The 12,919-nt window shown below is 49.3% G+C and overlaps 1 protein-coding gene across 2 annotated transcripts in view; it reads left to right on the top strand.

Moving 5' to 3' along the window:
- Ptpn1 (protein tyrosine phosphatase non-receptor type 1) overlaps positions 1 to 12,919 on the top strand; it is a 47,631-nt gene that overhangs the window by 25,443 nt on the left and 9,269 nt on the right. For both annotated transcript variants that reach the window (XM_076930280.1, XM_034494563.2), the window contains exons 2-4: positions 5,448 to 5,538; positions 7,842 to 7,942; positions 10,846 to 10,944. In XM_076930280.1, the coding sequence (XP_076786395.1) occupies positions 5,448 to 5,538; positions 7,842 to 7,942; positions 10,846 to 10,944 (291 nt within the window). The remainder of the gene's footprint in view (positions 1 to 5,447; positions 5,539 to 7,841; positions 7,943 to 10,845; positions 10,945 to 12,919) is intronic.

Here is a 12,919-nt window from a genome sequence, read left to right on the forward strand (position 1 = left end):
GGACCTTGGAAGGAGGAAACACAGTGGGCAGCCTGGTTCCTGCCAGGAAAATTGTAGATATTGCTCTTGCAGATGCCTGCCAATTCCTTGTTAGTCAACTGTCCCACTGTCCCCCGGCAGGCAGCCAGGAGCCGGGTGAAGTTCTTACTGGCCTGATAGAAAGCAGAAGGTAAACAAAACAGAAGTGAAAGTCGATTTTTTTAGCCAGTTCTCTTACGGGAACAGTTTTGTGGTTCTCAGCATTTCAGTAGATACTGGTTCCAATATGTTTGATTGACATCAATTACTGTAAGTCTGATTCATTTTCTCCCTATTGATTTCTGCCCAAGGTGGAATTCATGACATTTAACAGAAAACATAAGTGCTATAAAAATCAGGGTGAAAGCCAGAGACACTTAAGAGTCTAGCTGTGAGTATGCCATCTTAATTCCTTGTGTAGTGTAAGGTAAGTGGCACCCCAATGGTGTGGCCTGCCGCACTGGACTCAAATTGCTCCTCCCAAATGCAGTGTGGGGCCAGGGTCACTTCACCAGCCTTGAGCCAGTTCGTTCAGATCCACCCCGTGTATCAGTCAGTCAGGACCTCAGGTTGTGCTCCTCACACCCCAGCCAGTTCAGCCTGTCACAACTGTCATTCTCAGTGCTTAGACTACATCAGTCCTGAGGGACCCAGAAGTCATTGTTAACATGATTATGGAAGTGACTTGTTCTTGTAAATGACTAGGTGTCATCAGTGGTGACAGTCACTTTTTAAGAGTTGGTGTTTTGTGCAGCTGTACACGCAGGACAGTTGCCCAGCACCATGCGAAAGCTCTGGAGTCCATTCTGGGAGCCACTCTGAAAGCTGCTGCTGCTGCTCTGAGCTCTGTCACCACCCACACCCACCTCTGCTCCTCTGTGTGACTGCAATTGCAGCCTGGGAATGTGCCCCTGTAGTCACTCAGCCTCCTAACCTTGGCTGTCTGGTGACTCTCCACTTCTGCCTTCTTAGCCCACAGTTCCTTCGCTTTGCTGGTGAAGTCCTGGACTGTACGGCGCAGACTGTATTTTAGTTGAAGTGTTAGTTGTCTGCTGGAGCAGGCCATGGGACTTGAGCAGGCCGGTTCAGTGTGTAGTGGAGAGCCTGGGCTTTCATGTCTGCTGCTTCTCATCTGAGTTGCAGCCTAGACTATCGGTGGTTTTTCTACATATAATTGACTGGAGCTTCAGAGTAGAGGTACTTGTCAGGGTAAAATTGTCGTGCTGTCCCCAACAGAGGTTCCTTTCCAGCTTAGTGAGTTAGAATCAAGCCCAGGGCCTCATGCATACCAGGCAGGTGTCCAATAAACTACACCTCACCATTTCTTAAGGCTTTGCAGTAAGTTATATTGTTACCTTCTGTGTGTGGAGAGTAATGCAGCCTGGGGGTGGAGCTTAATTAGCATTCACAGGCCCGGGTTCATCCTGGCTGCCCAATAAACCAGGTGTGCTTGTGTAGACTCCTGGGACTTGTCAGCTGGGATTATTACTTCAAGGTGATCAATCCTCAACTTCAGAGGGAGTTTGAGGCTAGCCTAGGCTATGTAAATACCTGTCTCATAAACAAAACAAAGCAAAATATAAAGAATAAAGTATTGTATTCCATTCAAAAGATAGACTCTACTGATCTGTGTATTTTGACTGTTCTTTACCCCATACACATGTTCTGTTCTTCTTTATATCGAGACTTAGTTAATAAAACCTACTCTGCACTCAGTATTTTGAGGTATACAGTGTCTTGGGTGAGCCAGAGACAAGTGCCTCTCTGTTTGCTCCTTAGCCATGGCTGTGCCTGGGTTCAGGAAGTGCTTGCTGTCCATCCCCACTGTCCAGCTGACTGTTGTGAGAATCAGTGTCTTCCCTCATCCTCCATAACACCCAAGCCCCTCAGCTCAGACAGCCATTAAGAAAGGAGTGGGACTGACTAGTGACAAGGACTTGGTAGTCCCTGAGTTCTACTTACATGTGAGGTTTTTTGTTTATAATTTATTGACAGTTTTACATGGACGCATTACATATTTTTGGCCACTTTCACTCTCAGTGCTGCCTGGAGGTCCCTCCCCTCCTGCAGAGCCACCTTCCTAGTAAGACCCCCCTCCTATTTTTGTGGTTTGGGGGATTGTTTTGTTTTTGTTTTTTATGGTCCCTTGAATTTAATCAGTGTTGCTTGCATGAGCCTGGGTAAGGAATAGTTATTGGGATGGACAGTTTGCCTATAGCTACACACCGAAGAAAGTTACTCTTCGTTCTTTGCTTTATTGTCTGTTTTAGTAACCAGTTTGGTATTATCTTGTCAGGAGGCTGTGTGCGACAATTGCAGAAGCCAAACCAAACCCCAGGAGCCTGCATTCTGCAGCAGTTAGGTTGGGCTTGATGGGTGTTCTCGGATGCATGTTCCCTCCGGGGCATTTCCACCCTGTGCCGGGAAGCTCTCCGGTGTAGTCAGAAGCTATACACTTAAGGTATTAGTGGCATCCTTTCCATCGGTCAGCAGGTTATGCTGAGGGCCTGCCCTGACCGGGGTCTGAGATTAGAGGTGAGGGCTTCGCTCTTAAGGGACACCTGACTGCTTTCAGGAAGCTGTCCTGCTCCTCCCTGTGGCAGAGAGTTTTAAACAGGTAATGCATTCTACCATGGAGCGAGAAGCAGTCATTCACTGCATGGGAATAAAGCAGTGTGTTAAAGCCAGCACTGTAGTCTAACTTAGCAAAGTATTCTGTGAAAACATGGAAATGTTTCTGTGCGGCCGGACTTGATTTTATACCTGTTTACTTCCAAAAGAAATGGAGTTTTCAAGTTGAGGCAAGTCAGCTGGTCATCCAAGTTGGTATTTCTGACTACCTGTAAGAGACACTTGAGCAGTGGTAGGAATGAGCTTCCCTAAATACAAAATTATCATTCTGCTTATTTTTGTTAGTTTGTTCTGTTTTGAGACAAGGTCTCATTATGTAGACCAGGCTGGCCTCAAACTCAGCAATTCACCTGCCTCTGCCCCTAGAGTGCTGAGATGAAAGGTGTGTATCCTGGTGCCTGGCATCGTTTTGATTCTTTGAGATGGGCTCTAGCTGTCTAGTTCAGGCTGACCTCAGCCTCTGAGTACTGGTGTTACAGGCGTCCATGGCCACCGTGACTGACACTTGGGCCCTTTTGTGACCTCTCACCATGGTTTTATTTTAATACCAGCTTTGTGATCAGTTCAGACTCCCTCACTTGAGGTTTCCGTGGAGTCATCTGGCTGAAGGACTGTCTTCTGCAGGTAGCTCTGGAGGCCTGCCATGCATAGCTCTCTGCAGATTCTAAAACCCTCCTTCCCCTCCCTCCATTGGAATCCTCTGTTGGCTAGATTCCGGGTCTGATTCCATTTCCCTGGGTAGTCTGACGCAGTAGTCACAGGGAGGGAGGGTGCTGGAGAAGGCAAGCTTGGTGCTGCTCTTGTCATGTTGGTGAGAGTCCTTCAGCCTCCAGTTTCCATGGAACTTCCCTTGCCGGCATTTTCCATTGTGTTTCTTTCCCCGTCTTTCATGGTTTGCCCTTTTTTTCCTCACTGGGGTGGAAAAACATGCTAAAAGGGGGATATGGATGGTGAGGTATGAGGCCTGCATGGGTGATGAGGAGTGTGTGCGTGCACAGGGATGAGGGTGAGGCCTGTGTGAGTGGAGACTGTGCGTGTGCACAGGGATGAGGGTGAGGCCTGTGTGAGTGGAGACTGTGCGTGTGCACAGGGGTGAGAGTGAGGCCTGTGTGAGTGGAGACTGTGCGCGTGCACAGGAGTGAGGGTGAGGCCTGCATGATAAGGAATGTTTTCATTGGCCTTCTCACTTGACTGTTGGGCAGAGTATTGAATTCCAGAATGGAATGAGCATTCTTCAGAATGGAGGACGTTTGTTCCTTACTTGGTAGCTTACAGTTAGGCTCTGCTACCTTCTTCCACGATGATCTAGCTACCTCTCAGGCTCTGGAGCTGCACAGTCCCTAGAATGGGTTGTTTCTATTGTTCTCTGGGTGCCTGAGCCATGAATGTATTGTCTATGTTCTGGTTACCTGTGTTTTATCTCAGCTACTTTTCTCTACTGTCTTTGACTGTCCTTTGGGGTGGCTGTTCTTTATCTTTCCAACTGAGCTTGTCATTTTTGCTATTTTGTTTTGCATTACAAAAGACATTTTTGTTTAGTTTGTCATAGCATCCTGTTCCTACTTGCTAAATATGAGATCTTGCTGTCGTGAGCATATCAGAGGTATTTATTCTCAGTTTTTCTGAACTCTGCAGTTTGTCCTCTGAGGGCCTCTTCCCTGGCCCTTGTTTTCCTGCAGACACTTTATGAGTCTCTCTGCCATCAGTGGCATCTGTGTCTGTGAGGAGAATAGAGGCCCTCGGGCAGATCAAGCACTGAGCAAATGGGTACGCCCTGACCCTGGCCTTTGGTGCTTCCTGCTGTCTGGTCAGATCATCTGAAGACTTCCACCTAGGACAGAAGTGGTGCTACAGCACCGTGTGAGCTGACGTGAAGGACGGATGGCAGGGCCTGAGCTTGGGCTCAAGAAAGTCACCCACACCTTGGACTGCCGTTCACCTTGCACTGTATACTTGAGCTATCTAGAGACCTGGCTGAGGCTTCCAGAAAGCCATCCTTTGATTTCAACAGAAGTTTGAGCTGACACAGCAGCTCAGAGGGAAGGCGTTAGGGTGGGATGGCATGTGCTCCGCTCAGAGGGGTCCTCAACCCCACAACCCTACTGGGAGTCTCACCCTTCCTTCCAAGGTGACAGCTGCCCACACCCTGCATGTCTCTGGGGTCTCATTTCCAGCTTGCAGACTGCTGTCGCCATGGCCCTCCTTTTTGTCCCTTTTTTACAACCAACCCCAAAGTCCAGAGTTTAAACCACTTGTAGATATACAGTTTCATTGTATATTCATTCATATTCACAATGTGCATGTGCCTGTCATTGCTAACGAAAGTTTAGGTTGCTCCCAGACAGTTTCCTGAGACTTGTAGTATCCCAGCAAGAGCAGGGTGAGCCTGTGTGGTGCTTTTATTCATGCAGGGATGGGGTGTTTGCCTTCAGGACAGCAGTTGGATGGTGGAGTGTTTATAGACATGTTCCTTTCCGTGACTGTTCCAACTCCCAGGTCTGACATTCCGGCACTTCAAGCTCTGGCCTGCCTACCACATCCCACAGTCATCTGCCATCCTTCCCTGCTGCCCACTCACTCAGTGTTCCTGACATGAGCCCCCTGCTTCCACTAGTGGGTCTTCCTACGTAGTCCTTTTGTATACGTGTGCATGTCACCTTGTCCTCCCCACACTGCCCAGGCCTCTTTGATGTCTGCTCTGCCCTTGGTACTTGGCATCATCTCTGGTGCTCCATTGAGTATCTGGATACGTTTCTGTTGTAGATTCCTAAGGAGAACTCTTTATTCTTTTTTTGTAGGATATTCGACATGAAGCCAGTGACTTCCCATGCAAAGTAGCGAAACTTCCTAAGAACAAAAACCGGAACAGGTACCGAGATGTCAGTCCTTGTAAGTACCCACTGTTCCCACTGCCCCACTTACACTTCCCAGTGACAGCTTGTCATTGTCCAGGGTGGGGTTGAGGTTATGACCTCATGGTCTCTGTTATAAGGACAGGAGACACAGTACATAGCTCACTTTCACTGTTGCAGAAGACACAAGAAATGTTGGTGGCTCAGGGTCCTTCTTTTTAGCTCTGTGTTGTGGTGAGTCAGTCATTTTCCTCCCTTGAAGTGTTGTGACTTGGGCTTAGTGTGCAGCCTCTACTGGATGACTCAGCAGCAGTGCCATTGGCTATCAGCCGGTGATGAGCCACAAAGATGCTCACCGGGACTCTTGGCTTTTAGTGCTTAGGACTGGCAGTACCCACTGCTTGAAGCCTATGCCTTTTAACTGGCTTACAGTCTGGGAATACCTTCAAAGTATGTGAACATGGAAGAAGTGTGGAAAGAAAAAAAAAAAGAAAGAAAAAAAAAAAAAACCCAAACAAACAACCCAAGCTGAGCCTCAGGACCTGGGTGTGTCATTAGTTCCATGGTTTATTGACTCCCTTTAAGGTTGGCCAACATTATTCCTCAACAAGGATTGTGGCTACTCAGATCTACACGGCTGCTGATCAGGTTCCTGGGGAGACATAAAATGGCTCTAGGATTAGAACACAGCCTGTACCTCTTGGTCTGCCATGCTGCTAGCTCTGGTTGTCAGGATGTGGAAGTCACACTCCACTTGCAGGAGTGTGTGGAGGTGAGGCAGCAGTGTGAGCCACTAAGCCGAGTGCTCCTCGGGTGTGCATTTAGTAGACAATGGCTAAGGTCTGAGACAGTTGTTCCTAGGCCATTTGAAGTGTACGTGGAGGTCCTTAGGTGAAGGGTGACTGACCTCACCCGGCATCTGCTGCTTTCAGCTCAGCTTGCCTTGATTGAGGGACATCACATTGTGAATGAAAACAAAGTAGCACAATGAAAACCCAGTGTTGATTCTGCTCTGGAGTCCTGGCTGGAACTTAAGGACAGCAGTGTGACAATATGGGACTCTGCCTCTTCCCCACTACCAGGTGCCCTGGGACATCCACCAAGTGTCCTAGATGTGGCCAACAGTTGCAGTGTCCCCTTTAGAAATAGGCTCACACAGCCCAGGCTGGACTCAGACTTACTAAGCCACCACAGTTGGCCTTGAACTCATGATTAGCCTGTCTCCCTCCCAAGTGCTAGGAATATAGGTGAGTGTTAAGCAGACGTGGTGGGCTCAGTAAGTCTACTTGCCTGTCTGCCTCCCCTACCCCTTTATTTTTTCCCACTTAAGAGTAACCCAGCAACCCCTGCCTCCCACCGTGGGGAACAGAGGAAGAGCTGGAGTCTTCAGCACAGCAACTGCAGGTTGTTGGTCTTAGTGCCATTGTCTCCTTGGGGCTCAGGTGAAAAACAGGATTGTCTTCCCAGTTTCCCTGTGCTATAGCAGGGAGAACAGATTGCCCCTGTGACAGCTGCAGGGAAAGAATGATGGCCCTTGGGAGCCACCTCTCTTGTCACAAAGTAGTAAGTGAAACAGACAAAAGCCTGCTGCTCTATCAGGAGCTGTGGCAGCGCTTTCCTGCTGACTTTGTCCCTTGAATTACATCTGTGTACTTCTACTGTGGGAGAGGGGTTTTACTTGATTAAACTGCACCCCACCCCCCTCCCTTTGGCACAGTGTCTCACCATGCACCGCTGGCTGTCCTGGAACCCGCCATGTAGACCAGGCTGGCCTTTTTACCTGGCTCTGCCTCCCAAGTACCTGAACTAAAGGCTCGTGCAATTTAAATGCCCTTAAATCTTACTGATCATGACATCTAAATGGTCCTGAGTCACTTCATTGCACACGTATATTGCTGTGCATGAGGCAGATGCTCGGCCGTGCAGAGACCTGGGCCACCCGAGACTCCGTGTGTCTCAGGATCAGGACCACTCTTAGTGAAGTGCTTCCTTTACAGATGGGAGACTCTACTCGACTCTGGGAACCTGTGTTAGGCATTCAGGAAGTGGATCCTTTGACTCCTGTGATCCTTGGACTGGGGAGGGTGATGTCTGTCACTTGAAAGGACCAAGGACCTACCCTCCTCCCAAGGAGGGGCGTGGTCTGGGGGTTGATGCTGTTGCTATAGATTGTGGTATTTCTGTATTCAGGGCTGACCTGAGAATCAGTCACCTCAAAGATGACTGACTAGTAACAGTGTGGCCCCAGCAGTGTGCATGCCCCATGGGTCCCTCTCTCTGCTTTGCTGTGGAGTGTAGGTCTTGGACCTCACGGTTAACCCAGCTCTGCTTTTCTTTCAGTTGACCACAGTCGGATTAAATTGCACCAGGAAGATAATGACTATATCAATGCCAGCTTGATAAGAATGGAGGAAGCCCAGAGGAGTTACATTCTCACCCAGGTAACAGGCTGTCTACACTGTTTCCATGTCACCTGAAGAGCATCGTGTCCGTGAAAAGTTCAGGCTTCTCAGCAATCAAAACAGCAGCAAGAAAGGAAACACCCTACCTCAGACTCTGAACACAGCACTGTGAGGTGACACACTGAGCTGGGCTCAGCCCACTGAGTGGGCTTTTGGCAGGCAGGAGAAGACCCTAGACATTGAATCCACAGAGGCATGAGCCTCAGCATTGAGTGCTTCTGGCAGCGACTATGAGGGCTAGAAAGCCCTTGGTTGGCTAGGCACTTCTGTCCCAAGGGCTCTTCAGTGTTCCTCTGGGCCTCATTAGAAGATATAACATCACTTAAAAATTCCACAGCTCTGGGCTTGCTTTTGAGAAAGCACGATGAGCGTCCTGGAACACACTCCATGGTATGTGACCAGAAGACCCGGAGTGTCTGGAAAGAGGATAAAGGCTGATTTTCAGTAAATCTCTAGTCTCAGCCTGTGACCTGCCAGGTGGTTTACATGGCCCTGCTCTGTGTGTCCTGGTCTCCCTTTGGTATTCTGTATAATATGGCCTGGCTGTAGGGTGTTTGAGCAGGATGGTTCTGTCTGCTTCTGGAAATCAGGTCCTAATGAGGCCAGAGGTTCAGAGCTGTCACTCATCCACAGACCTTCTCTTTTGTCCCAAGCCACTTTGCATGACCAGAAGCAGCCCAGAAGTATGTGCAGTATCAGCAGCTGTTTGCAGTTCTGTGGGTGCAGGGCCAACCTTCCTAGGTCTCAGCCAGGGTCCTCCCAGCACCTCAGTGTTTGAGTGGGCAGCTGCAGAGATTCCTCAGGAAGGTGGGGCCTCCTGCTGAGAAGCTGAGGTACAGTAACCTTGAGAATTTGTGTAGAGAAGTTAACATTCTTGGCTTCAACTGTCCATCTGTAGTTGTGGTCAGAGAGACTTGGTTTGGCTATTGACCCATCATTGCAGGGGATGTGATGCCAAATGAGGAAGTGAGCATTTAGCATTTTCATTGAGGAGCTGGGGTTGGAGCTCGGTGATAGAGCACTTGCCTGTCATGCAAGGAAGGCTCCAGGTCCAGTTCCCAGTGTTTAAAAACATACAAACAAACAGAAACCACCCTGCTAACAGCAGAAGAAGCACTCACTAGTCCCAGGCATCATGATTCATACCTGGGATCCCCACACTTGAGAGGCTGAGGCAGGAGAATTGCCACATGATTGAGGCAGTAGTTTGGGATACATGGTGAGCTCCACAGGCCAGCCTGGGTTAAAGTTAGACCCTGTGTAGAGAGATAGAGAATCCCAAGCCCTACTGTACCCACTACCCTGCCCCTGGACCCTGGCCTGTGAGTCCTGTGATACTCTGCGCTGTAGGGCGGTGGTGAGCCTTCCTGAGTGCCTTCTACAGCCTTGTTCAGATAAGAATCAAAGCACTCTGACCCCAAAGGACTGTTTCTGACAGGGAGACCCAAACCATTTCCAAGCCACAAATAAAGAACTCTTCTATTCCATTCAGTATTGTTCACTATGGAAACCACACTGTAGCCTCATCTTGTACAGGTTGGGAAGAGGGAGGATGTAGGGCTGTCCTTCGTCTCCATCACAGGTACAGATAAGTCCTGAAAGCCACTGTGAGCTGGGTGGTGCTTGGGAACACAGAGAGCTGCAGCCATGGTGGGGCTGGGGCTAGGGTCCTTGTGTAGCACAGAGGATGAAGGGCCCAGGTGGCCATCAGGTACCCTGGCATCCAAGTGCACAAAGCTAGCTGGTACTGAGGAAGAGTCACCTCTGTGGTGCTTTTGTCAGAGCCCTTGTCTCACACTTGGAGACAGAAGTGCTCAGGGACAAACAAGAAGATGCCAGTGCTGGCACAAGGGCAGTGGCTTGGATGGAAATGGGGGAGAATGGAGACTTGTAGAAGATGTTCTGACCCAAAGCTGTGAGCGGCCCTGGTGTGGATGCTCTCCTGTAGTGTCATGGGCTCACAACTAAAGCAGACGCCAGCAGCGCCCACCGTCACTAGCTGGGCTCGCTGTTCTGCAGGCACCGGTCATGCCCAGGTCTTAGGAGCCCCTTGGCTACCTCTGGCACCATTTGTGGGCCACATCTCTTGCACATTCCATGGTCCAGCTCTAAGGGCTGTCCATAGTTAGACTCACCAGTACTAGTTGTAAGAAGAGAGGCTTGAGCTGGAGAGATAGCTCAGTGGTTAGGAGCACTGACTGACTTCCTCCAGAGGTCCTGAGTTCAATTCCCAGCAACCACATGGTGGCTCACAACCATCTGTAAAGGGATTTGGTGCCCTCTTCTGGCCTGCAGGTGTACAAGCAGATAGAGTACTCATTTACTCATTTACATAAATCTTTAAAAAAAAAAAAAGAAAGAGGAAGAAGAAGAGGAAGAGGAGGAGGAGAGGCTCACTCTGTACTGGGTGCTTGCTCCATTCTCAGTGCTATGCTGAGTCCGTCACATACATCACCACTGTTATTTATGCGGCCTGAGAACGGGTGCTACTTTTAATCAAGTGGGCTATGCGGAGAAGACTCAGAAGGTCAGTGACTTGCCTGAAGTTAGAAGGTGACAGATTTTTAAAGCAGGGTCTAGAGCACAGTTGTATCCTACCCTGTGCTGCCTCTCACCTACATGGGAGCTTTGACCTGGACTCACCTGCTCATAGACAAGAGGCCCAGTAGAGCCCCTCAACTGTCAGCTCAGACCCAGGGACAGCCTGCACGAAGTGTGGAAATGACCCTTCAACACATGATGGGATGTGGGACTGGGTGACTGACCACGGGGCATGCAGCCTTGGTGGCTAATCTGCCTGCACCTATGAACATTGTCACTGACTGACTGCTTGGTGTGCTTGTGTGTCCAGTGTTGTACAGTGTGTATCTTGTGTGTTGCAGGGCCCTTTACCAAACACATGTGGACACTTCTGGGAGATGGTGTGGGAGCAGAAGAGCAGAGGCGTGGTCATGCTCAACCGCATCATGGAGAAAGGCTCGGTGAGTTCACACCGGACAGCTTGGCTGCTGCTGTCTACATGACACGGTTCCTAAAGCTCCCGTGTGCCCTGAGCTTCTGTTGTCTGACTTCTTTACATGACAAATTGTTTTTAAAAAGTTAAACATTACATAAATACACATGTATTCTAGGCAGGACTAGGGAGAGACACAGCAGGCCAGACCCCGCGGAGCCTATGAGGCAGGCACTTTGCCTGTTGCATGTGCTTTCTTGGTACTGCCTGTGTTTGTGGAACTGGGTAAATGGTTGTCTCTAAAAGCAGCCTTTAGTGTTATCTTAACAAGTCCACCTTTGGCTGCTCAGACTGTGCCTCTTGATGGCAAAGGTGGTTCTGCAGAGCAGTGAGAGACATTGGCGTCTAGACTTGATGTGCCACCATAACCTCTGCTGGTGAGATGACATTGGGACTTGTGGCACTGTGAATTCTTGCAACTTAAAACACCACCCCTCAGGCGCTGTCCCTCCAGCCACCCTTGCCCCTCAGCCTGCTGTTTTCTGTCCCTTCTGTCCCAGGGTGGTCTGTGTCACTCGGGTCTCACCACAATCTCACCGTCCCCAGCACCCATGTAGAGGCTTATAACCACCTCTGATCAAGTTCCAAGGGATCCAACAACCTCTGTGACCTCAGTGGACACCAGCCATGCACACGGCACACAGATAGATGTGCAGACAAGACACGCATACACATACAAGAGCTTTTAAAAAGTCACTGGGTGTGGTATGATTTACTGTGCATATATGTAAGGGTACACATGCATCTGTATATACTTAAATATGTAAGTATGTTGCCAGGGTCCTAATGGCCCCTAGTAGTTAGCACAGTCCGGATTAGCAGGTATTGTCACACTATAAGGAATAGTGTCTGCTCTGTCATTGCGTGAGTACCACCAGGTCTGGCTTTTGGTACCCTGGGCTGATCATAACTAGATCCACTATGACCACCTTCCTGAAGATCCCTGTGCTAGCCATTGGAAGCACAGCTGGCTAGCTGGTTACTGTTTCTCATGGCAGCATAGCAGTGGTCCTTTAGAAGTATTCTTCTTGACTCCGGTCCGTTGGAGCAATGTGCTTTATGTGGGGTCCTCATCAGAAACTGTGGGTGTGGGAAGAGGACAGGGATGAGAGTTCTTACTGCTCTGCTCACCTAGTTCCAGCCGTCCTCAGCCCAGCAGAGCTGCCTTGCAGAGGCCCTGGGCTTCATGTGCACTCTCTGCCCTTCTTCCTCTCAGACATGTAGGTGCTTACCTCCTACCTTTGGTACATGGTGTTTTCTGTGTGTAATGGTAGGATTGTTGTTTATATAGTAGGAGACAGCTAGGTGAATATAGTTTGCATTCCAGAATGCAGCGTGTGTCTCTCCTAAAACCCCGTGAGAGTCAGAGTTGGAGGTCAGGCTCTTGGTAGCCCAGGGTCCTTATCTCTGGAACCTTTTCAATTGTCCATATTATTCTTTTGGGAGATGAAAACAAGCCACCTGTTGGGGGGGGGGGGAGAGGGGAAGATGGCACTGGCTGTCACAGGTTCTTCTTCAGACTGCCTGCCTCTTTGTTTTGGAAGGACTTGTGTGAGCATCAGGCTTCATGGTTGAAATGACTATTAAACCCAGGCCACCAGCACACTGGCATTACCACCTTCCTGTCTGGGGCTGGCCAAAGGGCCTTGTTGTCAATCCCGGTGAGGGCCTGCTCGTATTCCAGTAAGAGTCAGACTTCGCTCATGGCAGTACGTGGGTACCATCAGCTAACCGGAAGGAGGCATTATGTACTCTCTTGTTTGCTTTGTCTTTAAAGCAGAAACTTTTACAGGAAATGACAGAGCCAAACATGGTCCCATAGACATCTAATTAAATGTTGTGTGATGGACATTTGGCTGTGTGCCGGAATGCCTCTGAAATTGTAGATTTTGCCTAGATTAGAGATCTGTCAGCTTGTTCTGGGCTTCTGCTGTGGAAGTGAA

This window comes from Arvicanthis niloticus, chromosome 2 (genome assembly GCF_011762505.2).
Source record: "Arvicanthis niloticus isolate mArvNil1 chromosome 2, mArvNil1.pat.X, whole genome shotgun sequence".
Taxonomy (NCBI): domain Eukaryota; kingdom Metazoa; phylum Chordata; class Mammalia; order Rodentia; family Muridae; genus Arvicanthis; species Arvicanthis niloticus.